General features: G+C 39.1%; 2 protein-coding genes across 4 annotated transcripts; both read left to right on the top strand.

Moving 5' to 3' along the window:
• The first annotated feature begins 8,916 nt into the window (after positions 1-8,916).
• Positions 8,917-18,229, top strand: LOC113031265 (cyclin-A1). The gene is made up of 9 exons (XM_026183299.2): positions 8,917-9,073; positions 13,110-13,256; positions 15,809-16,028; positions 16,118-16,212; positions 16,360-16,586; positions 16,715-16,919; positions 17,030-17,143; positions 17,242-17,375; positions 17,511-18,229. The coding sequence occupies exons 1-9, from the start codon at positions 9,071-9,073 to the stop codon at positions 17,560-17,562; spliced, it is 1,197 nt and encodes a 398-aa protein (XP_026039084.2). The 5' UTR covers positions 8,917-9,070; the 3' UTR covers positions 17,563-18,229.
• Positions 18,230-19,150: 921 nt separating this feature from the next.
• On the top strand, positions 19,151-26,160 carry sparta (spartin a). Of its 3 annotated transcripts, none has more exons than XM_026183259.2 (8): positions 19,151-19,303; positions 19,515-20,346; positions 21,993-22,187; positions 22,894-23,050; positions 23,315-23,509; positions 23,612-23,773; positions 24,532-24,622; positions 25,634-26,160. In XM_026183259.2, exons 2-8 carry the CDS (start codon positions 19,546-19,548, stop codon positions 25,875-25,877), a joined length of 1,845 nt encoding a protein of 614 aa, XP_026039044.1. In that variant the 5' UTR covers positions 19,151-19,303; positions 19,515-19,545; the 3' UTR covers positions 25,878-26,160. The 3 variants fall into 3 exon arrangements, with proteins under 3 accessions (XP_026039044.1, XP_026039045.1, XP_026039047.1); XM_026183260.2 differs by lacking the exon at positions 19,151-19,303 and adding an exon at positions 19,383-19,403; XM_026183262.2 differs by lacking the exons at positions 19,151-19,303; positions 25,634-26,160 and adding an exon at positions 24,832-25,477 and having other exon boundaries at positions 19,442-20,346.
• The last annotated feature ends 105 nt before the right edge of the window (positions 26,161-26,265 follow it).

Here is a 26,265-nt window from a genome sequence, read left to right as displayed (position 1 = left end):
ACCTTCCAAGTTGGTGACTAAAATGAATTCTTCCCGCCATGCATGCGTACATCTCGCACACTTTTCCTTTTAAATCTCTCTGACTTTGACAGAAAGGCTGCCGGTGACAGCAGCTTCACCGCAGCTCTGCGGGTGTTGATAAACCATAAATAAAGTTGTCTGTGAATGAAGAGATGAGTTCAAGCTGAATAATCTCTCTGTGTTTAGCAGGGTCCTTCCTTATAGATCTCATCAACAGATTCCCTGCTCTGTCTGGTTCATTATAATAATTTGGAAAAATGTTGTAAAATAAAACAAAGTAGCCTGAAGCGTCAGCAGCATGCATGCAGTTGCTGAGAAAAGAAAAAGGAATAGATACAGACCTTTATTTTTCTTATGTGAAGCAGCTGCTCCTCTCTCACGTTGTGCAAAAATCCATCTCTTGTTTTGGTCTTTCAGCCGAGCAAACCAGATCTGTTGCCCCTCAGAGCTTCCCTGTGAGCCTCCCCTCTCCCTCTCTCTCTCTTGCTCTCTCTCTCTCTCTCTTGCTCTCTCTCTCTCTCCCTCTGTCATTCAGTGTGAAACACGGCCGCACAGGCTCGTCAGCCAGAGACGAAGCAGTCACATATGGGTCCCTTCTAGAAATGGAGTGACACATATAAAAGGCCTACAACAAAAACTGTGGCTGCTTAAATGTACTGACACTTCCTTTCCTTGAGAAGCAGCAAAGATGGGCAGAAGAGAGGAAATTTTAATTCCATCCTCACCTCTCTCCCCTTTCCACTTCTCCGTCTCCACCCTCCCACTTTTCTCTTTGCTTGCTCATCAGCTTCAATAACGATCACACCAACGATCAGACACATTCACAGAGCAGTTAATAAGCTGTTCGCGAAGCCTGTTAACGCCACACCACAAGTTGTCCGACAGACACGCAAGTAAATGAAATGACAGTTTTAGCCATTTTAATACATTTCTGTCATTGTGTGCTCAAACACACAATTGAGCCGCCTTTGCTTTGGCTCTTCCGTTTGTGTGAGGGACACACGGCCCAGCTCTGTGCTCTCAGCTAAACTGTGTCAGTAGACAGCATCCAGTGGTGAGTAATAACCGGCTGCTGTTGTGGAGAGGCAGACCGAGCTGTTTAAATGAGACCCCAGACCTGTGGATGAATGAACAACAACAAAAAAAAAAAAACGTGGGGGGGGGGGAGCCCAAGTGGAAAGTCGTAGCATTCAACATCTCTTTCTCACCTCCCTTCATCTTAAAGCTCTTATCTCGTGTTTTCACTCCCGTCTCTCTTCTCTCTTTTTTCTCCTTCACCTCCTCAAACCAGTTAGCAGCGGCTAAGCGCATCTGTTCTGTTGAAAAGTCTTTTTATGTGAACTGAGTATGGACACATGCCGCAAATTACACATGAAACGAGGCGCCTTTTTAAAAAAGGCTTCCCATAACTTATCACTTGCTGTATTTCATCGAGTGATGAAACAGAGAGGATCGTATTCTCGACAAACTATGTCGATTTATAAGCAGGAGAAACACTCTGCCAGTGGTGTCAACCACTCTGGATTTATTGGGACAGGCTTTGAAATATGTGTCTGCAGCTTGACAGCAGAGATTTAAAGCAGACTGGTGGCTGTTACAATTTCCGTCTCTGTCCCTGCTCTAGGCCACTCTCGCTCTCTTAATAGGTCCCTGCATTCCATTAGAACTTTGTAGATTTGCCCTGCCAGCCACGATCACACGACTGCACACCTACCAACATCCCAACTATCTTTCTGCTACTAACAACAGACCAGCTTCTTTTACGCCTGGCTGCCTGTCATTTTTTAAACCTGCTTGTTCCTCACAGTAGCCTCTGCCTATCTGCTTGCCCGGAAGCCTCAGCCGTTTTTCATCGCCTGCTCTCCATCTGTGGCCTCCAACCTGTGCTGCACGTGGTTTTTGAGACTAAGGCACAGCTGTGATTTGACTAGATTGATATGCTAATTTCAGCATGCTAAAACCTTTTAAGAAAATGATGCCAGTGTGTTAATTTTAACTAGATAAAATTCTTATTGTGTGCACCATGCCTGTTTAGCATGTTAGCATGCTATTGATCATTTACTTCATTAAAATTGAGCTTGATCGTGTCATTAAATGAAGGGTCCAGTAACCTCAGGTGCTGCTGGAACTGAAATATTTCATTAAAAAGGGAAAGGCTAAAAGCCTCTAGAGGAAAAGCTACTGAATTCATTCTTTACATGTCTCTATCAAAGATTTCAACCCATTAATTATAATTATTTAATGTGTTTATAATTATTTAAAATTCTTACCACACTTTGAAATGCCCCGCCCCCTACTTTACCTGACTTTTCAAAAATGATTTATTTTATCTGGATGAACTGACGTTTAAATTGCTTTGTTTGGCACTAGATATGTCTTCTTTTGGTGTAAAGCACTCCAAATAAAATCCAGTCTCATCTGACTTAGCATAAATTATGCTTGTTAGCACCTTAATGGTATTCATGAGGTGTTAATTGTGTGGCAGATGTCACCTGTCTCTGCTCTGTGAAGGGAAAAAGGCACCTCCTCCTCCACAGATGCCTCCATCTCCTGCCATCTGCCCGCTGACATGCGCACCAGAGAGGAATAGCAGCAAAGAAGAACGCAGGGCAGAGATGAGATGACTTTATTTAACATCCAAATCCAGCATCGGCAAACATCACCGCTGGTATTCAGGTGTACGTACTCTGACAGCTATGCTAGAAAAAGGGCTTTGATTTATTGGATCTGCACAAATATATATATGACTATATTTTGATTGGCAACCCAATAAGAAGCTGGTTTTGCATTTCATTTAACTACTCTAATAATTATTTGGCCTGATCTCACACCATAGAAGACTATTTCTAAACCTATCAAAGGGAATCACTGCGGACAACTTTTTTTCTAAATAGGGAATATGCTAGGCAAAGCTAATTAAGGCAATGGGAGTACATGCACCCTCACTCTGTGCAAACTCAAATGTTCTTGTGTGCGTTTTTGTTACATGTGTGTGTGTGTGTGTGTGTGTGTGTGTGTGTGTGTGTGTGTGTGTGTGTGTGTGTGTGTGTGTGTGTAAGAGCAAGAAAGAGGACTGAAGGATAGAGATAAGCGCTTCGGCCTCAGCTGGCTTTTGTCACTAATCCCAGAAGGCGAAGAAGTAGCTGCCGATTCCATGTCATTCCCTGATTTCCCAGCCTGTTCTCAGTCCATGCCATCCTAGAGCTGCCCTTGTAAGGACACCAGTCTCTGCACTGCATGTTAATGAGAAGAAACATGCAGCAGTCAGGGTACAGCTGCAAAGGAAATCTCTGTTTGCTAAAACCCGTGTGAACACAACTATGAACTCTGAGATAAACGGCAGGAAAGTGTCACAATATTAGTTACGGATTATGTTCCAAGATGCGTACATTTTAGATGTGCCGCAAGATATGATTTACATCCCTCTGGTAATTTGAACCAATTTGCCGAGCATCCCGCTGAGAGGGAGGCTCATAAAAAACAAAATTTCCCTCTGTGATGAGCACAGGAAAACTGCTTCATATCCTCTACTGACTGCAGGAGAAAGTATTGCTGCGTCTTTAATCACGGGGAGGCAGCGTGCCTTTGTCTCCAAGATGTACGAAATTATTAGTGACATTTGAAAGATTCTGAAACCAATAAATATGCAGCACACTGCCGCTTTTCGTCTCATGGCGGTGGCGTGCCAATCAGAGTGATCTTCAGAGATCTGAGAGCGTGGAGCAGAACGAACATACTGAGGCGTATCAGTGACACACCCACATGTCCACGCACACACACACAGAGGACAGAAGCCTGATAGGCGAGCACTTGTCCAGAATAACAATGAGAGATAGCAATGTGATACTGGGGCTGTCTCAAACCACCCCCTAGCAGTGCGGGCAGCTCGACCACAAGAGCACAAGCGTAAGCTCAAAAGTCCGACAGCCGACCGAGGCACCATCCTACTCCAAACTTCACCATTAATAGCACTTTGCAATTTTTTGGCGCTCTCCTTCTGCAGGGTACACTCTAAATTCATGAAAGAGGAGAAGAAAGAAAAACATCCTCAAAGTCAGATTCATTTGAATATATGAATAATTTACTGCACCAAAAGATTTGAGGCCCTTAAATTGCAAAAAAAAAAAAAAAAAAAATAGAAGCCCTTAGTCTCTTACTCAGACATTCATAATTCATATGTCCCACAGCTCTGACTGGGAGATATTTGATGTACGAGCAGTCCGCAGAAGGTACTGGGGATACAAGGACAAAACGCGGCACTTTGTCTTTCAGCGTGATTACTGAATCGTTTTGTCTTTGCTGTGAATATCAAGTGGTTGACTTTGTTTTCTGTTCTGCTCTCTCCTCCTTTATGTTTTCCTCTCATTTTTTTAATTAATGAAAAGGAGAAAAAAAAGAAGAAAAAAGCAGTAAACAAAGTTTTTGTCAAAGGTTTGTTATTGTGGCACGCCGTGATATAAAGCTGGGGTTATAAACTGAACAGCCTGTGTGTGTGTGTGTGTTATACGGCATCCTGATTTAAGCAACATAATTATCCTGCCATTATAAGAAACAGACAATAGCACACCCCTGCTCTCTGTGCTAATTTTCCTTTCATGCCTCTGGTTTACTGCAGTGATGGACCTCTTAATGAATCAGACTGGCACCAAGCTTCCGCATCATATCCCTGATTAAAAAGTCCTTAAATCTACATGACAGCTTATAAGTAAACAATAAATAGAGTGGGTGGACGGTGGGAAACAATATGACCTTTAGTTAAGAGACAAGGGAGGAAGATTGTAGTCATCATATTTAATGTAGGTTGTTGGCATCTCCTGCGAGCACTTAGACTCCGTCCTGCAGTTTTCTTCAGTTTGGCACAGATGATTTGTCCTCTTTGGAGTTCTCTGATTTGAAAATGTGCTTATTAAAGCACTGATTGCCTTCTTTAAGAGCCAGTCACTGCTGCTGATCAGTTTTCAACCCCACACGAGGCCTGTGTTGGCAGCAACTAACAAAGCAATGCTAGAGTTAAAGACCTCTTCTGTGTGGTGTTTGCGTGTGCAGATAGGCTGCAGAGACAACGCCATACAATGGGCTTGTGGGAATAGGGATTGGGATAAGCTTAATCAGGCTGAGCTGCCAGTGTAGGTTAGCTACATAATATTTCCTCTTCTTTGAGCAGCTGTAGCATGAAAATGACAAAAGGTAAAAGGCAACTGTAAGAAGATATATCTGACTACATTCCAGTTTGCCATCCTCTAAATGTGCCATCACTGGGATGATTCACTGGACTCTGATGATACATTCATGACCAATTAAATCTTTTTTCTTCTTGCAAAAACCAGTGAATTTGAAAATATCTGTCCAGCAAGAATAATCCTCAGCAGATTGGGGATGCCTTTTCATCTCCTTATCCTTCAAGTTAGTGGCAACTTTCATCATCCTTGCTTCTATTTTTGAACTTTTCTGTGCTCAGGATGGGAGACAGTCTCAGCTCTGGTCCCTCTCAGCACTGTAACACCTCTGGACCAAAGGCCTCCTAGAGATATGAAACTCGTCCTCAGCTTGGTGTCTCCTGGACTGTCCTGCTCAAACCCCCAGCACATCTGATGCATCCAAGCCTTTCACTGGCAATGCATCCCACTAATGAAATGGTACCAGCCCTATGCTATCTGTCACGGGCAATCTGCATCTGCTTAGGGAATGAACGGAAATGAGAATGAGAGATTAAGAAAACAGAGGAAGACGGACAGACTTTGTGTCCCATGAGCTGGTGCCTGTGCAGATATTGATTTTATTTTAACAGAAGAAAATAACCACATCAGGAAACCTTATCCCCCATGCCTACTGTATAAAATAGGCAAGGATATATTATCAGGTCTTTGGTAGAACAAAGTTCCAAAAGCATTTTTCCTGTTAGAAAGAAAATTACTGCTCTCCCTCGACGTAACATCCTCCTGTTTGTGTTTGTTTCTCCCACACACTGATTCAACAGATGACGGATGATTCAAATTTTAACGTATCAATTTACATTACATTACTTTGGAGGAAAAGAATACACAGCTGAGTTTAAAAATGACCAATAACAGTGGAAGAAAGATGCTCCTTCCTCTGCTGTGGCATGAAAACACTGTTTAAATCCAAATCATCAAACATGAATTTTAAATACATGAATATATTGTTATATGTGTGAGGAAAACATGTCTAAAAAGGGTCGTTTTGAGACACTGTGGACTCTGTTTAAAGGTGGAAGGTTTGGTAATGTGCCCGTAAAAAGGCACAGTCGGCTACAAGCGAAGGACCCTTACATCAAATACTAGTGTCAGAACATATTAAGAGCAATGATTGACTCGAGGCTAAAGAAGCATCCTTGTGACCGAAAGGCTAAAAGTGGGAATTTCTAAACTCAGCAGCAGCATGACTGCTTCCTAAATACCTCTATACCTGTAGTTCCTGCTGTGACTAAATAACACTAATAAAAACAACAACTCAAGATTATTCCACAAGGTCTGTTGCCAAAGAAAGACATAGACTTTGAGACACTTTGGAATTTTAATTAGCTGAACATTTCCTCAATTTGCATCACCTCCTTTCCCGAGTGGGCAAAAGTTCAGGGCTTTTTTGCTAAATTAAATTTAACAGGGTCACAGTGTCATATGCTTAGAATTTTATTCAAATCTTATTATTATTATTTCCTTGCACCATGACTGAAGAGAAAGCCTGCCACCTGATGGACTACACAAAATGTGCACTCATTTTTCTCAGGCCAAACACACACAGGCTTCAATAAAGATCATTCATTCTCTGTGAATCCACTGACTACACATTTTTGTGTTTATACTTATGTACATGGAAACTCCCTGTTCAGGGGCACATTACATAAAGGTATTTTTTAGCTTCTAGCAATTTATAGCTTCTTGGAATACATTTTAATGTTTGGATATGAATGTTTCCGCTTTGTTTTCTGCTTGTTTGTTTTTGTTTTTTTGGTGTAGTTATCTAATAATGGATCAGTTGTGACTCCGACAATGTGTCATCTTAAAAATGTAAAAGATATTATTTGCATTGCTGCTTGTCTTTGATCAGTGGCTGTTGATCAATGGTCATGACAATTTGCATATTAATGATCAAAGAACTGACCTCACAGCCCATTGTTCACCAGAGGTGCTAGTTTCAGTCATTGTGCAGAGGTACTGTTTATAGGTTTGGGGAAGCCTTCAGGAAACCTGAGTAAGGAAACATTTCTCCCACTGAAAACGCTACATCAAGATGAACAAAATCAACTTTCTGTGACTTCCTTACCTGCATGATTGAGCCTGCATCAAGACGTGGTGCTGAAGGTTCTACAAAAGTCTTTTAACATGATAACTTGTCTTCTACTTATGGATCTTTATTGACTACAGCTTAAAAGATGGCTCAGTGCCAGAAAATCAACCCATTTAAATGAACTCAGTCAATTCTGCCATGAAAGTTCAAATTTCACATTTCAAATTTTATTTGTCACATTCACAATCATACACAGTACGACATGCAGTGAAATGCTTGTTGCTCTGCAATGCCCGACCATAAAACTACAGGAAACATTTACAGGAAAACGGATATAAGAGTTGCATAATAGATAAAAACAAAACATTGAAGTAAGCTTGTAAAGAATAATATGTAAAGAATAAATTAAGAATTTAACCTAAGAAGTAAAGTTTGAACTAAGAATGAAAGTTACATTTTAAAATAAAATGTGCAATAAACAAATTGAAGAAATTATAAAAAACTGTGCAAATAAACAGTGTGCAAAGTAACAGTTTACAGTGGAGTAAACAGGTTACTGAGGTATAGTAATGAGGTACATCATGTTATTATTATTAGAGTGCATGTGCATTGATGTGATGTATGAGAGAATCCAGTCCTACAGTCCTACATCTCCTTATGATGGCTTCTAAAAGCATCTGATTGAGAAATTGAAAGAAATCATCAAAATCCCACAAATTGCTATGACATCCATGTCCATGATGACTGAAAGTAAACTTCTGACCACACATGGTTGTGTAATCAGGCCTGTACAGCTTCAGGTGTTTCACCAAATGCTGCTTGATGGAGTCAGCAGATTTAAACAGTGACCCAGATAAATGTCATCTTTACTTTCTGCTGTCACATTGTTCCTCCATCCATTACCAGGTTTCCCATGTTTTAGCACGTGAGTGAGAGAAGACACAACGTTAATATTATTTATAATATAATATAATATTTATATTTATAGTTGTGAAAATAAAAGTAGGTAAATAGATTTTGTACTCAAAACTTTACAAAAGTTAGGGTTAATCAGTGTGTATATTTTTGTAACACCCACAACTTTATAGATGACGAATATGGTAAGAAAGTGAATTTAAAAATAATATTTAACATTATTCATAAAGCAGAAGAGGGAAAAAGGCCAAGTGAGATTCTCTGTCAAGCAGTTTTTTCAGCATGTTATAAAATGATAAAGTCCTCTACAATTCACAGAAATAATCTTTTCTTTTTCTTCTTTTCCCTTTTTTGGCAAAGACTATTTATATGTGGAGTATGGCGAAGAGTATTAATAACTTATACATGCAGGCAGCCTTCCTGTTCAATAATTCTCCTACAGCCCCTGCAGCACCTGTAGATTTAATAAAACACACTGACCAAACACAACTCATTTTTCTCGCCTCAGGGCATCAGTTAAGATTGATCTATAATATGTAGAGTCGAAGTTGTGAAGAGTTCAAATAAAACTAATCAATCACGGGAAAATATTGAGCGGATAAATCCAGTAACCCATGTGACGTTGACCGTCGGCGGTTGCGTTCTGCCACGTGATTGGACAGAGACTCAGGAGGAAATAGCTGATTTTCGAGGCAAACATCGCCGAAAGAAAGTAAAAAAAACCCCTGCTACACCCAGAAACCTGCTTCAAGTCACGCGAAGAGATCCAGAGGGCGCTGTTGGTACAGATTATTAACAACCAAGTCAGGGGCAGCTGTCGATTGTCCGACTTGGTCGGTGGTGGTGACGCTGAAACGCTAAACTGCTAACTGCACTGATCCTGATCATGGTGAGTTTACAGTTAGGAACAAATACACTAAAAAGTACATGTAACCATGAGCTGGCAGTGGTCTGTGATACATCGGGGTGATGCACTGTGTTTTCACAGTGCAACATCCTGTTTTCCTTGATTTTTTTCTGACTGATTCCTTCTGCTAATTTTTAGTAACCATGGCAATGTGAGACCATAATTGCACCGGGAATATTCATAGTGCCGTGCAGGTCCGGAGTCACCCCTGATTCCTGGATATTTTTCCTCCAATGATCCAGACTGTCTTGTATTTTTTAAGTGGTCTTGAGCAGTAGCTCTCCAGGCTTTCTAAAGAGCTTTCACAGTGTTTTTTTTTTCCACCCATTTTCTGTCCGGTCCGAGTAATATTTTTGTTTTCTTCGGGTTTCTTTTATTTATTTGTTTGTTTGATAAGGCACTTAACACTGACACGAATGATTAAAGCTTAAAAATAATATATCAATGTTGCATCTACAACAACTTAGCAAATAAACAATTTTTAATATCATACTTAAAAAGGCCGACACAAAAACATCATAATTTATTCTAACTGCTTTTTTTGGCGAAGAATTTTCAGTCGAAAATTTTGAAATGTATCCTGCATTTGCATGTATGTTTGCACATTTCAATAAATCTGTCCTCCAAAAAACCTTCTTTTTTTAAATTTTTCTAAAGTATAAAGAAAGGAAGGGTGGCTCAAGACTTTTCACACCACTGTAAATGATTCTTTATTTCATTTTTAGAAAATATGAAAACAATGCATACTAATCTTTCCTTACTGAAAGATTAAAAACATGCCTTTTTAAAAAATAGAATTACTGAAAAGACACTGTGTTCACACGCTTAGTGAATGGGAACTTTTATACTTTTTAACATCCTAATAGTGGATTATGCTTCTGAAGTCACAGAAAGTTGATTCTGTTCATCTGGGCGTCGCATTTTCAGTGGGAGAAACTTTTCACCACTCATCCCAATGACTTCTTCAGTCTTAGCTGACTCCAGGTTTTCCCACCCTTCTAAACAGCGCATGCACTGACTAACGATGGGCTGTGAGTTCAGTTTTATGACTGTATACAGTTGTCATGACCACTAATCAATGACCATGAGTTAATGTAATTAGCGAACTGTGTCCTGATATATTTATATGGCTCAGTGGTATTTCAGAACAGGATAATAGACCCCTTCTTTCACTTCCTCCATATGCAAAGTAGACATTCTAGGTGAAACTGGGGAACTTATGGCACGCCCATGTTTATGCCATATTTGTCTACATAGTGTGTTGATGTTTGTGACACACAACTTCTGATTATTAGATCAAAAGTAGATCAAATTTCCTTTACTGCCTGATCTCATACTTTAAATTCAGATACATTTTGAAGAGTTTACTTATCTCAAAGTCTTTATTGGATCTGCTTTTCCTCTGATTTTTAGTACATTAATGGTAAAAACAAAACAAAACTGTCTCACCTGTTTGTTTAGCAGGTGACTCTATGATTTGTGAAGCTTGGAGACCCTTAACAGAGGATTTCATTTATAGATTTAGACTCGTAATTTTTCTGCAATCCGCGACTGAATCTCGGTTCCTGTGATCCGCCATCTTACTCACGCACTAGCTTTAGGCAGTCCTTGCCAAAGTGAGTAAAAATGACATCAAGATGTCATTTGTAAGAGTTACAAACCCATTCTCTCTCACTGTAGTATTGAAAAAGGACATGCTCAGGAATACACGGTGTAACACTTTTGCAAACAGTTTTTTTGTTGCTATGACCTCAGTTGGTGTAGATTTAAGATGACCTATGACTTTTCTCTCTTTTACCATTTTTTTTGTGTATTTTTACTTGCAGAGCTGAAAGATTCACTTTTCAACTTTTAGTTGTTTAACTCATTTAATACCAGCAGTTTTTAGTAATAGTAAACTGATCAATCCATGCATTTTTTTTTTCACGTAGCTTCACCGGTCCCTGCCTCTTGTATTTGATAGCTACAGTTGTGGTTAGAAGTTTACATTTACTTATCAATGACATGAATGCCCTGCTAATTTTGGGTTTTGCCATCTTCAACCAAACAGTTTCAGTAAAAGCAGTTTTAATTATAGTATACGCAGCACAACACTGAGCATCATCCCTGCCATACATGCTCCATCTCCTGTTTTTAGAAAAACAGGAGGTGGAGAGTGATTGGAGTCAAAATGAGCTGGAAATCTGTGACAAACTAGAATCAGTAGAGCTTTAAAAAGGGAACAGTACAAATTTTATATAGAAATTCCACCCATGATGCCAGCAGGGACACAAACAGTAACTATATTCTACATTGGAGAAACTAAAAGGACATTCAGCTGTGGTCAGAAGTTTGAATTGACTTTTCTCTAATCCACACAGGGTCACAATTATACATACGGGCTCAAATACATGCATTCACTTAAATCTTTTTATAAGTGGTCAAAAAGTTGTACAAAGTCTTGAAAAGGCCAAGGAGTGTTAACTCATTATTAGTGATTATGGTCGACTACAACTGTTATTTTCATTTGCCAGGACAAAAAAGATTTGTTTGACAGCACTCATTGGATTGACCAATGCTCAGAACAATAGGGACGTCTAAGAAACTCAGTGAAGATCTAAGAAGGAGAATCGTAGAGTTACAGAAGTTGGGAACGTCGCTAAACAATTTCTAGAAACCTGCAGATTCCAAGATCATCAATTCAAACTAGACTATATAAGTACAAGTTATTCAGATGTGCCTGAAGTCTGGAAGAAGACACAAACTTTCACCTTCGTGCTCATCTGAAATTTGAAAGTGCATACATGGATGACCCAAATTCCTGTTGGAGAAATGTTTTATGGCCAGAGGGGTTTAGGAACAACCCTTACATTGGGAGGGGGGTCTGATAAATTTGTTAAGCAATATAGGAATAAAAGCTTTAATCATTACACTCCAGAGGCACGTCATCTCATCAGAAAATGTTGATCATGACTCAAAGAGGGAAGGACACTCTTGGCAGGGTTTACATTCTGGGCCAGAGAAGACAGACGGTTTGAGAAAGCAGTAAAGGAAACCAAAGCCCCCATCTGTGAACGACCATCGTTCAAAACGGGTGTTGGCTAACGACTCGAGCTTATCCACGTAATCATAGACAAAGATTAAGCTATTTGGCCTCAATGACAAGTAAATGTAGTAAGGAATAATGATATGTAATTCATCAACTTCACATCAAAACAACAGTTAGATGGCTGAAGCTTGGACACAGTCGGGTGTGAACTGTGATCCCAAACACAAAACTGGTTTTGTAATGGATAAAGCAGGCTAAAATTAAGCTTCTGGAATGGCCTTCCCAAAGCCCTGACCTCAACACGACTGATAATCTGTGACACATGTCCACCCTAGTTTAAATATGAACCCTGCCAATTCTGTCAAGAAGAGATCTACCCAGAATTATGCCAGAAACTCGTTGATGGCTACCAAAAGCATGTGGTTGAGCCACAACATGCTAAGAGACATTTAACCAAAGAGAAACTTATACCATAGGGTTAGTGGGGTGTGTATGTATATTTTAAAGCCTGTGTGTGTACTTTTGAGCCTGTGAGAATTATAGAAAGCTATTAAAGATGCTGTACAAATATTGCACCCTGTTAAAAGAGCAGTTGAAAGTGATAATTAAAAGCCCAAAGTGACCATGACTTTGATGCACATGATGAATGCGTATAAACTTCTGACTAAAACTGTAGTTGATCTCCCTTATATGATATTTTCTATGTGATAGTTTTATTAAAAAAACAAACAACTTCATCCACTTTAGCGCTGCGAAACCTGTAATGTGTTTTCCAACATTTCTCTAACTTAAAATCAGTCACTTGCAATCCTGTTTGGCTGCTATACTGCTTTAAAGCATTTTTACTCTGAAAGTAAAGTCTTCATACTTGCTTGCTGTGTTTGCCAATGTATACAGGAAATTGACAGAGACCTGATAATCATTATAATCTTTCTGGATAAAAAAAAATCATATTTTTTACTTGTTCTTTTCCAATGTCTTTGTTTAAAGATGAACTTTAGCAAAAGTCAACGCAGTCGAGCCAGCAAAGAAAATATGGCACCCTCAGCCAGAGTAGATACACTGCAGAGGTCCAAACAGCGGACGGTGCTCGGAGTCTTGTCAGAAAATGAACTGCGAGGTCGATCCCTCAGCCAGGTAGGTGACAGAGAAAAAACACTCCCCACCGCTGTTAACGTGACAATCATGTTAGCTTGTCTATGTTGGTTCTCAGTCATCTAGGACAAAGTAAATGTTTCAGCTTTCATTTAAGAGGCTTCTTCATTTGATATTCAACCTCTAATGGAGATTGTGCCATTGGATGTCATCCCGAAGGTCACTGAGCTACTATTGTCACATGAGCCAGGTACAGCAAATTTATTACACCATAAAAACAAGAAAAATTAAATATTTTAGAAATACCTCAAAACCTTTTTAAAACTAGCAATTACTGTATTTACCAACATACTGGTCTTGTCTGAGAAGCCAGAAATTAATCAAGCATAAGATTTAACATCTAAAATGGATTTTTCTGTTCAGGAATGCAAGTAAATAATTTTAGTTTGGCTTCGTAATCACATCATTTTCCTGCTTTTTTGTAAAACAGTAAAATTGAAAATGAACTGTTCACCAAAATAACAGTAATAATTATATTTTATACTTAAAATTGTCATTCTGATTAAAGAGCTTATGCGTATTGGTAGATTAATATTACAGAAACCAAGGTTGTTAAATCTAAACTGAAAATTAAAACTAGACACAAAAAACTAAAAAGCAGACCTTTGAAAAAAAGTTAAATTACTTTGTGAACTTGGAAAACTAAATAAAATAAATAATAATAAATAGTGTTTTTTTTTTTATCAGAAATTGCCTCATGAGGCTTTGATAGTTGTGTTTATTGAGACTGTGGATGACTGTGTCAACTGCTTTCAAAAGGTAATGGGTCGTTATTGTAATGTATTTACTGATGTCCTTAAATCTTGTCTCTGGTATGTGCCCACCATAATAAAGTGAATTACTAACAACTAACAACTAAAACTAAGACTGAAACATTTGACTTGAAGCAAAAGGTTAAAATGAAATAAAAATAAAAATTAAGACTAGAAATGAATTAGAAAAATGTTTTTGGTTATTATCAATACTGCTGATTTAGGGTGGATGAGTAATAAACCTTACACTAGGAGTTGGTCGGATAAATTTGTTAAGCACTGCATGAATAAAAGCTTTGATCAGTGCCAGTGCAACACAAGACTCCACTAGATTGATCAAAGGAGAAAGGAAACTCTCGCTAATGTTCACAATGTCTGGACTGAGAAAACAGACGGTTTGAGAAAGGTGTAAAGGAGGCCTTAGTCTTTGGCGCCAAAGAAAAACGATTACAGGTCACCAGAGAACTTCAATCTATACATCTAAAAACCACAAACCAGGCGAGAAATTTGGGTGTAGTGATGGATGCAGACCTAAACTTAGAAAAACACATTAAGACAATAACAAAGTCAGCTTACTATCACCTCAAGAATATATCAAGGATAAAAGATCTGATGTCTCAACAGGACCTGGAAAAACTAGTCCATGCATTCATCTTTAGTAGGCTTGATTACTGTAACAGCATCTTTACAGGTCTACCTAAAAAATCAGTCAGACAACTACAGCTCATTCAGAACTCTGCTGCTCGAGTCCTCACTAAGACCAAAAAAGTGGACCACATCAGTCCAGCTCTGAGGTCTTTACACTGGCTGCCTGTCCGTCAGAGGATAGACTTTAAAGTTCTGATGCTGGCCTATAAAGCTCTGAATGGTTTAGGACCAAAATACATCAATGACCTCCTGACCCAGTATGAACCTTCCAGATCCCTCAGGTCATCTGGATCCGGTCTTTTATCAGTTCCCAGAGTCAGAACCAGACACGGAGAAGCTGCATTCAGCTTTTATGCTCCTTATATCTGGAACAAACTCCCAGAAAGCCTCAGATCAGCTGAAACACTCAGTTTATTTAAATCCAGGTTGAAGACTCACCTGTTCTCAGCTGCATTTGAATAAAGCACCAAATCCACACTTTAAGCTTAAATTTCAAAACTTACATTTAACTACTGATTTTATCTACTGTTCTGATTTTATCTGTTTTGATTTTATATACTGTTTTGTTTGTTTGTTTGTTTGTTAATTAGTTAGTTAGTTTATTTGCTTGTTTTAATCAATTTTAAATCATGCTTTTTATTTGTTCTTGTTTCTAATGTCTCTGTAAAGCACTTTGAATCACCTTGTTGTTGAATTGTGCTATACAAATAAACTTGCCTTGCCTTGCCTTGCCTTTGTCCACTGTGAACGACCATCGTTGAAAACGGGTGGTGGTTGACGACTTGGGAAGCTTTCTCAGGAGTTTCAGCTGCCAATCAAGTTGCCTCAGATAATTTTAACAAATCAAACGATGATGAATGGGACAATGGTAGATAGAGGCTTCACCCTTTGTCCCCATTCTCAGTAATGATCAACGCCCCTTTTTCATACCTTCACTCATGTGTCGACCCAATAGTAGGTCAGCGACTCTCAGGACCAAGTCCCACTGGGGGTTTATATATCTGGAAGTTCTCTCCTCTGTTATTTCAAAACTGAACAAGACTCGTGGAGGAGAAGGGAAACATCACGCAAGAAATCCAGCTCTCTTCTTTTTAAGGAACCAAGGCCATCATGTTGGGTTATTATCATTTTCAGGGTGGCCAGTTTTCCAGACACAGCTCAACCTCAGAAAGCTCTCAACTCAACTGTCTGGGCTGCCCTTCCAGCTCCAGCTTTGATGTGTACGTGGAAGAGGCTTGCGAAGTTGTCCTTGCGGCTTCTGGCGAAGAAGTTGTCGGACACCGTAATTACCAAGATGAGGAAACCAATGCCCTGCACAGTGAAGATATGGTAATCATGCTGGAGCTGAGTTCAAGTGAGTATGACAGATTAAAAAAGAATCTACCAAGAAAACTTGTTGTTTTTTCCTCTTTCCTTAATGCTCATTACTTTTTACTTTTATAGGTCCACGCCAGGATGCTTCTACGCCTTCTGAATCTGAGGAGGTTTTTTGTGTGGAGTATGCCAGAGATATTCACCAGCACTTGAGGAATAATGAGGTTTGAATTTTTTTTGTTTGTATGTTTGGTTATTTTTATTTATTTATTTGCCCAGTGACCTCCATAATTTCTTTCAACCTTATTGCAATGTAATTGTGACTTGTTGTTCTTTAGTTCACTTTATAATGTTTTGGCTTCTGATTGCAGATTGCATTCAGGCCAAGGCCAAAGTATTTAGAAAGACACCCAGAGATCACGGATGATATGCGCGTCGTTCTGGTGGACTGGATGGCTGAGGTGGCGCAGGAATTCCAACTTCAAGCTGAAACTCTTCATCTTGCTATCAATTACTTGGACCGATTTCTCTCCCTCATCGGAAATGTGAAACGAGGCAAGCTGCAGCTGGTTGGCACGGCTGCCTTGGTGATTGCTGCGTAAGTCACTGTTTGTTTCTAATGATCAATGCTTTTTTTTCCCTTTTCTTTTTTGCTAATAGTCTGTGCTAATAGTCAACCTTACATATAACATGCCATCTGATCTGCTACTTTTTTTTTTTTTTTAGAAAATATGAGGAGAAGTCACCTCCTAAACTCGACCAATTTGTGACCATCACAGACAACACCTACACTAAGAAACAGCTGCTTCGGATGGAGCAAGCATTTCTAAGTGTGCTGGGCTTCAACTTGGCGGCACCCACCATAAACTCGTTCCTTCACCTTTTCATGGCCATCCAGTCTGTCTGTGCCAACACCAAAAACCTGGCCCTGGTGAGTAAATTGAACCATTTAACAATAGTCAGGCCAAATGCCTTTAAGGAATATGGATATGATTTTCTATTTTTATTTATTGTATTTTTTTTTTTATTTCTGCTTTCTAGTATGTGGCGGAGTTAAGCCTGCTGGAAATGGATCCATTTCTACAGTACAGCCCATCTATGGTTGCTGCTGCAGCCTACTGCCTAGCTTCCTACACCATAAATACGTCTTTATGGGTAAGTTTAATATTTTATTTGGTTAATCTAATTTTATTGAAATTTCTTAAGAAATTAGGAAAAAAATGTGACTTTTAACCTGTGTTTTTCTGCTTTAGCCCGATTCTTTAGTGGCTTTTAGCGGATACACGATGGCTGACATTTCTCCCTGCCTGACTCACCTGTACAAGCTATACGCCAGCGCAGCGAGTCGCCCACTACAGGGCATCAGAGAAAAGTACAAAAATTCAAAGTAAGGAATGGTTTATGTATTTTAAAATTCAAACCACTTTAAAAACAACTATGATAAGATGAAAGCCTGTCATGTGCAGTTTTGCATGTCTTATTTTCTGTCTTTCCTTATGATGTTTTCTGTCTCCGTTTACAGGTACTGTGGCGTTTCATGGATCACTCCCCCTGCTGTTTTGTTTTTCCCGTGACTCACTGCTACACCCATCTGACACAATGAAATGAAGAACAAAACAAACAAAAAAAAAACAAGCAAGCAAAGTGGCATTTGCTGCCAAGACTATTCATATAAGCCGATCTGGACTTTTTTTTTTTTAAATTTATGCAGATGAAAATAACCTGTCCAGATGATCCAGATATCTGCAATAATAAGCCATGTCTGATATTTTTCGAGTTGTTTTGCATGAAAATGTCTGTTTTCTGGTAAGATGCCGTAGAAGTGGTTACCTCAGAAGGTTTCCTGCATCACACACTATTGTCTTTTCATGCAGAATATTTGCTTTTTACATTTGTATATATTTGCAGTGTGTGCTTTTTAAACTTTTATTAACTTTTTTTTTCTACAGCACTTGTACATGTGCAATACATACTTGCAAACACAAACCGCAAGATTTATGTTAACACAGAAAATGATTTGCATTAAAACAAACCGCCTTTTAAGCCTGAACTAAGGCACCATTCTGCGCAGTTAATGTAAAAGTGAACTAAAAGCCACTTTTTATATGTACATGGTGGCAATGGAAAAAGTTTTGGAAGGTAGTATTTAGTGGTAGTTTACTAGAATTATGTATTATGACTGATTGAAAAATGTTTTTAGATAGTATGAACTTTTCAATAAAAGTTCATAGTTTCACAAGAGTTTTTGTCACTGTGTTTTATTTCTTCTTCTGAATGAAATTCTTAATGCATTTAAATTGCAATGTTTAAATATTGTTGTAGCATCCAGTCGAACTGAGAAGGCCAGAACTGATGGTTGTTGAATGACCTTTATTATTCCTTGCCGTGTATCAGACAACGAACCAACGTAAGAGCTAGACAAACAAAACAATTAACATATTATTCATGTAACAGCATCTTAACCGCTCATTACGCTGGTCTAACCGTTTTCTATTAAACTATATAATACATATTATGCATTTCAGATTGCTCAAATTAAATCATATACATTACAAACCTTGTTCCCCTGTCGACTGTAGCTAGAACCATTCGTTTTTGTACAATTTAACTATATTCTTCTCTCCCTTTTCTCCGTTAGCATTAGTTTTCCGTTTTCTTCCGTCTCTTTTGCACATCAAGTTGTTTACCGTTACATCATTCACTTCCGGTCACATAGAAAGTTACCAAAATAAAAGCACAAATGTCATATTACGTGAATATGAGATAGCTTTACATATTCGCCGTTACAATTGTGCATTAAATTGTAAATTAAATATCACACCGGGATTTTCGGCGTTTTTAATTTGTCATCTTTAAAATGACATCTTTAATTTTTAAAGGTATAATTAAAGGATGTATAAAAGTCCGTGATTTGGGGGTCTAAACGGCTTTATCGTCATCATCATTCAGACGGGACTGACATATGTTTCGTAGATTTTAGACTGGCAAGGCATCTACAACAGTTAAAAGACGGACAATCGGTTTGGAGTTTACTTTGAAAGGACTGGCCGGAAGGGTTTTTTTTTCTCGCGCCTATCCCGGTTACTTTGATGCGCGAGGCTGGTGGAGCGCGAGAAGACGCCGCAGAGTTAAGAGAAAACTGATGAGGAGGGGATTTTCAAACCTAAATGTCAGTAGAACACTTGAAGATTCAAATAACGACTCTTTGAAGCATTTTCTTTTTTTTTGGCAGTAATTGAAGTTCAGTTTCCTAGTAGTCTCCCAGTGATGTGTGGGAAAGCTTTAGAAAGCTCGCACGCAGGTCTTGTTGTTCAGGTAAAACCTGCCGTTTAACCTCTCTGCTGGCAACAGCTGCCAATAACAGTTACATTGCTGAGATTTTTCTCACGTAACTCATAAACGCTGCTGTCACAGAGTACGTAAGATCTGAATTAGTGCCACTCACTACATTTTCTTTCTAGAACAGGTACTATACACTATACACACACAGAAGAGAGCTAACAAGCTTTCATTATCTCCTCTCTAGTTTTCTTGCGCCCTTTCCTCAGTGGTAGGCAATGGGTGAACCTGCTGAATTACTGCTCATCAGGGACCAGTATGAGCTGGCGTTTCATTCTTTGAGTCGTGGACTGGCTGCTGAAGAGGCAGAGAAAAGAGCCGAGGCCCTCGAGTATTACAGGAAGGGTCGGCTGCACCTCACTCAGGGACTGGAGGTTCCCACTGGAGGGCAGCGGCAGCAGGGAGCGAACTGGGACACAGCCCGGCGGCTTCAACAGAAGATGAGGGATACTTTAAAGACAATTGAGAACCACCTTTCTGACCTGGAAACATCTCAGCTTACTATAACAGCAAACCAGAGAGACCAGCTGTTGAAGGATCTTTCTGTTCCCCAACTTTATCCAGACCTGGCACCTAACGGCCAGCCTCCCCAAAACTCTGTCCACCATCTCTACCCCACCATACCTGCTACCACCCACAACATTGTCCCAACCCCCAACACAGTCCCTGTCAGTCCTGCGACCCCTCCTGCTCCAGACACACTCCCTGCAGTGGTTTCAAAAACTATAGCCATGGCCAGTCCAGCAGAGCAGCCTCCAGCATACACACCACAGCCCACAGATGGGCACCGTATCCTGGCTTATGCTCCTGTTGAAGGTGGCTTTTGTCCAGGAAGACAGACTGCAGCAGTAGCAGGAGAAAATGGAACTGAACTGCTGTGCATCCCTTCCGGGGTGCAGCTGTTTTTTGTGGCACCAAACGGGCAAGTCAGCTCACTCTCCTCTCCAGGCTACCTTCGCATCATTGTGGTGAACAGTCAGCAGGATTCCCCTGCTGAAAAACCTGCAGTGTTTTTACATGTAAGTATATTTATTGTTAAGTGTATGTTAACCTGTGAGAGTGTGTATTTTAGAAAAGCATTTTTATTTTGGGCGTGTGTCCTGAAGAGCAAGCAGGTGTGACCCCAGGGGAATTGTTTCTTCTGTTTGAGAAGCCTTTCATAACTCTGAGTCAAAGAAATGTTCCTCTTACAAATGATGACGTGTTTTTGACGCATTCCTTAACCACTTAAAACACAAGAGAAGTTCCCTACAATAATAAATACACCTTTTAAATGTATTTTTTTATGTACAAGTCGAACAAGACAGTGTGGGACTCATGTTTCATATTATAATTTATGCTATATGCAAGGTTTACGTAATTTATACTTACTTTTTATAGTAATGTAGTGTGAGAAAATTAAAAGGTGCCACTTTTATTAGTAAATTATGGTATTATAAAGTCTTAAGTTTTTTTGTAGACTGCAATTTATGGATATGTTTAGTTCAACAATAAGTATGTGTGTCTACAAAATGTTGGAACTGAATGCTAAAAAGGCAGTGTTGTTAACTGATTTCTTACACCTTTTTTTTTTTAGCAACAAATGGTGGATTAGATGTATTTCTTTTCTGAAAAAAGGCCTTTAACATTTTTAAAAAAATATATTAAAATAGTTACATATTAAGTTTTAATCATGCCACCAATTGATAGATTGCCCAAATGCTTCACCCTCAGCTTGCAATCCCATCATTGTTGTTACACTGAAACAGCAATGTTGCAGATGAAATTGGTTGCTGAAGTACAAATGCTTATTATTTATTAGACTCTTAAATGAATAACAGTCTAGTTTTCATTTAACAGAAAACTAGACTGTTTCATTTGAGACTTATTATAGCTTGTTCATCTATAGAGCAGATATTCGTTGCTTAATCTTTCCTGTGCAACAGTGTGATTTTATCTACTTTATATCCATTCATATCCTTTTTACTTTGTGCTTTCTGGCAACCTTCTGTGTGATGGCTTTTGTATTGAGTTTATATAAAATACCAATCTATTCTGGCACCTTTACAAAGCCTGTATTATGCTGTGCTGTAAACTGCACTGCAACCCATGACTCTTGTTTCCCACCCGACCAGGCTGGTAGGCTGCTCCTGTATTCTGTCCTTGCTTTGTTTTGGGCCAAGACAATGGTCCCATTAACAGATGACTCTGCGCTTCTGTTGTATTGCTGTTCAGTGTCCTGTGCCCTCACAGGGGTCATGTTATCAGCCGGCATACCAGTGGTACGATGCAGCAAGTGTCTGTATTTTGCCTCAGTTGAGAAGTGACATTAATCCTGAATCCTTAAATCCTACAACGTGTCTATAAACAGACTAGAGGAAATTGTAAATACTTGGAAATGAGAGTACAGTTTTATGCTCAAAAGAGAAAAAGAAAGCACAAATCCTTGGGAAACCCTTCAAACCAAATCTTATAATATCTTCCAGTGAAGTTATTTGATGAAATAAATTGCATATGGGACATATTCCCCCTCATGGAAACAAACACTCAGCAGATGTTGTCATTTCTCACTCTCTGTGTCATATTAAAGATTTCAGGTTTCTGTTATAAACAGCAGATGTGGATCTAATTTCAAGGACTCTTAACATTCATCACCTACATATTTTAATGTCATTGTGTTTTCCAGGTATGCGATTGGATGTACCCACTGACAAAAGACACCCCAGTGCTGCTGGCTAACTCCGGGATCTTTATGTTCCCTGACTCCTTGGCAGAAATGCCAGGGTGCTATGCGGGTATAGTGTTGTCTTCTGAACTGCCTCCTGCAGACCTGCAGACTTTTCAGGACCTCCTGTCACAGCTTGCTGAATTCAGGATCCAGGTCAGCTTTTACTTCCTTTAGGAAACAAATGCAAGGGTGTGTATGTGTTGGAGCGGAGCTTTGGTGCAATTTTTATAGGATGTTTCTCCTGGTTTGGAAACAGAAAGACCTTGTAGGTAGTAGCTCCTGATGGCGCCTTGGAAATTTTATACATACATATACTGTCAATTTGCTAACTAGTACAGGGAAGATGAAGCTTTTTGAGGTCTGCTATTTATTTGTGCCCAAAAATGATCATTGGGTATGTGAGGGTGTAATGATTTTATCTCTCCATTTTTACCTGTCTTATTGTCTCTATCACAAAGGTTAGCTGTAAAACTACCCAAAACTGTCAAACTGAATTAAAAGCCTTGTGAAACTCTACATTCAAAGCAGTTTGTTATATTGTGTCCATGCATTTAAACAAGCCCTGATTTAATAACTGGAAACGATGCAAAACAAACTCAGTGTCTTAGTGAGTTGTCTTAGTAAAAGCATTAATTGAACCTTTTTGTGGAAACTGAAAACTCATGTTGTGGCTGGTTTAAGTTGTTACACTAGATATACTAGAAACACATTTTTCTTTGACACTTCTTTGACACAGGAGGAATGAAGTGGTTATGTCATGTTGTAGGTAAAAAAATATGCCAACTCTGTTTGGGCGTACTTTTTTTTTTTTTTTTTTTTAAAGCAACCCACCCACTGTTTTTGTCCCTTGACTTAACAGGGTCCAGAGGGCACAGAGTCAGAGGTAGTCAACTTGAGTACGAAAGTCCCCCTTAATCCCACAAAAGAGCAAGTAGAACCGACTACATCAGCAGGAGAGCAGGAAAAACTACCACTTCCTGGATGGAGTGAGAAGATGGGTCAAGGAATCTTGACAGGTGAGTTTATAAGCAAGAGTCCTAATGAAGGGGAAAAAAATAACTTGTATATATCCCTTCAAAGTGTTGTATTGAATTCTTATACATTAGACATCCCTCTGTATAAAAAAATGCCCACTAGTGGGTGTTGTTTATCTTTGTAATGCCCTTCAGTGCTTCAAAGAAAATGTTGTTGAAATAGCTTTCATATAGTTTTATTAGAAATTTTTTAAATGACAGTTTCTTTGCTGTTGTACATTCACTATCTCAAATATATCTCCATAGGAGCGCTTCGGTTGAGTGATTCACTGATAAAAGGAGCAGAAGCTACTGGTAGGGCCATTCACAAAGGAGCAGCCAAGATTCGAGACCAACTCACACCTGAAGAGACTCCTTCAGAGGTCAGCCCCAGTACCACCAAACGTCTGGAGATGGCCAGAAAGGCCACTGGGGGTGCTGTTCGAGTCAGCCAGTTCTTGGGTGAGCACTACTTTGAAATAATCCAAGACATCATGTTTTTAAGTCATGGAATCTCTGAACTCTACTTCCAAAATAATAATGATTACCTTTCTGTATCTTTAGTGAATGGTGTAGGCACAGTGGCAGAAAAACTGGCAGAAAAGATGGCACCTCATGTGAAGAAACATGGTGCAAAACTGGTTCCAGAAGCTTTGAAGAAGAAAGAAGACGGCCAAGCTTCCAAAATGGATGGAGCCAAGTTTGTAGCGGTCAGCACTGTGCATGGTATGTACAAGACTTCAGGATGTTCACAACAAGGTTACAGTGCAGTAAAAAAAAAAGTACTGAAATGAGTGGACTTGTTTCACATTTACCAAAAAAAAACCATCCTGATGATTCTCAAGACTTTTGGAAAAATATTCTGTGAATTGATGAGACAATTTTTTGGAGGGTTTGAATCCTCTTGTCTGCCATAAAGCTAACATAGCATTAGTAAAAAGAAGATCATACTATTAGTCAAACATGGTGGTGGTAGTGTGATGGTCTGGAGACTGGTTTGATGCTTCAGGACCTGGAGAACTTGATGGAAATCAATTATGCTCTGTATTAGAAAATCTTGAAGGAGAATATCAGGCCATCAGTTCACATCCTGAAGCAGAACTGTGTTTGAGTTATGCAGCAGGACAGTGACCTGAAACTCACCAGCAAGTCCACGTCTGAATGATTAAAACCCCCCAAATAAATGTCTTGAAGTGCCATAGTGAAAGTCTGAACTTAAAGCTAACAGAACCAGTTATTAGGTTTAGAGGGCATTTACTTATCTTTGTCCAATATTAAAATTTGATTGGTGATCTGAAACAACACCTGCGTGACAAATATGCAAAAACTCAAGGAGAGGGCAGATGTTTTTTCAAGACACTAAATGTTAATCAGTTAAAAAATTGTGCATAGACTGATACAATTCTCATATCATCACTAGCACTAACTATCACATTAAAGTTCTAAAGTATAAGGTTTCTAAAATCGGTGATATTTTGAACTAGGTTTGGCTACCATTTGGTCCAGTCTGGAGACTGGAGCAAAACTTGTTGGGAAAAGTGTGGCAGCAGAGACGGTCTCAACTGTCACGTACAAGTAAGTTCATATATTTTAATTAATTCATGCTTTAGTATCATAGTGGATTAATGTTATCTTTTGTTTCCATCTTGTTTCTGAACCTGTTTGGTCATTTTAAACATCAGTACCAAGCTGGATCAGAAACCAGTCTGATTCTTACCTACTTTGCCTCTTTCTTCTTGGGATGGTGGTGCTCTGACCTGCTTTTCACACCTATTTCTTTTCAGATTTAGGGGCTTAGAGAATCTTTTAAACTTGTCCAGAAACATATGACTGCACAGCGGACTAAAGGAAAAGGCTTGTAAACTAACACGTGTACCTGCTCAACCCTTTCATGCACACAGCAGTAAACTGTCAACAAGATAAATACAACAACATAACGCGGAACTAACTTAATCAAAATGGCATTTCTTAGTCATACATGTCAGACACAGAAAGTATGTGTTTTGGTTTCTGTTTTGACTCTTTGTAATTTAAAACCTTGCCTAAACAGGATACGTAACAGATTGGGTGTTTCCTTTGCTCTAGCCCCATAAATGCAACACTGCTTTTATGCTTCGTGTCTAATTCCCTCTGTGTGTTATTCAAAGAACAGTAATGGCTTTGAAAACATAGGTGACCTACACTCAGTGATATGTCTGAACACCTTCTGTGTAGACAAATACATCCCTGGAGTTGGTGCTACTGGGCTAATGTTCTGTTTGAGCTGTGGCTTCTGTGTAGACACAATATAAATATCAGGTGTCTTTCTGGGTCTGTCCATGTTACTGTTACATGTCAGCTTGTGCTGGGTGGTGATGCTTATGCTCTTCATACTATTTATCTGTAGATATTTTCCATAGTTTGTTGTTAATAAACAGCTATAAATAATGATATGACTGTGTTTTCCTAATTCTTTTGTCTTTTTTATGTGAATGACTGTAGTAAACAAACTTGCCCCAGATTTCAATTCACATGCTCATTAAATTTTCTTCCATCACACAACTCTACCACCATTTCTGTAACCTCACCACATTAATTGTGGTGAAGGTACGGCAACAATGCAGGCGAAGCCACAGACACTGGTCTCCAGTCGGTGATCAACATTGGCGTGACTGCAAACAACATCGATAATGTAGGCATCAAAGCCTTTTTCAAGAAGGCCGGCAAATGCACGGCCAAGGAATTGGCCGCAAAATCAAATGAAGAGAAAAAGTTGCAGAAGGAAGTACAAGAGGATGAGGCTGAGGCAAAAGATGTACAGAAGAACAAGGAAGAAGAGAAGAAAAAATAGATTTCCAGTGCATCTTAATGCCTTCCTGCATGTTTTATCTTTGATAGGGATCTTATGAAAAATAGACCTTTCAGTTCTTTGCTATATTTTGTCATGTCCATGTGAACATACTAGAATTAATTTAACACTGAATGGAGTTTTGCTTCTAATTTTAAGTTATTTAAGTCTGTGTTTCATTTATATACAGATATTAAGATATTCATGTTATATGTACAGATAGTCTTCAGCCTTGAATGTATGTATTCTTTTACTAATGTGATTAAACGTTTTTAGGCGCATTTAAGCAAGAGATGAATTTATAAAATGTCTGTCAGGAAAACAGAAAAGCAACAAACCAAAAACTCCTGCGCCCTTGTCGACGTTTCCTGATAAGCTGTGCCAAAAAAAA

The sequence above is a fragment of the Astatotilapia calliptera genome, chromosome 10, assembly GCF_964374335.1.
Source record: "Astatotilapia calliptera chromosome 10, fAstCal68.1, whole genome shotgun sequence".
NCBI classification, from domain to species: Eukaryota; Metazoa; Chordata; class Actinopteri; order Cichliformes; family Cichlidae; genus Astatotilapia; species Astatotilapia calliptera.
Note: the sequence above shows the minus strand (reverse complement) of the source record. Positions and strands in the feature narration are given on the sequence as shown.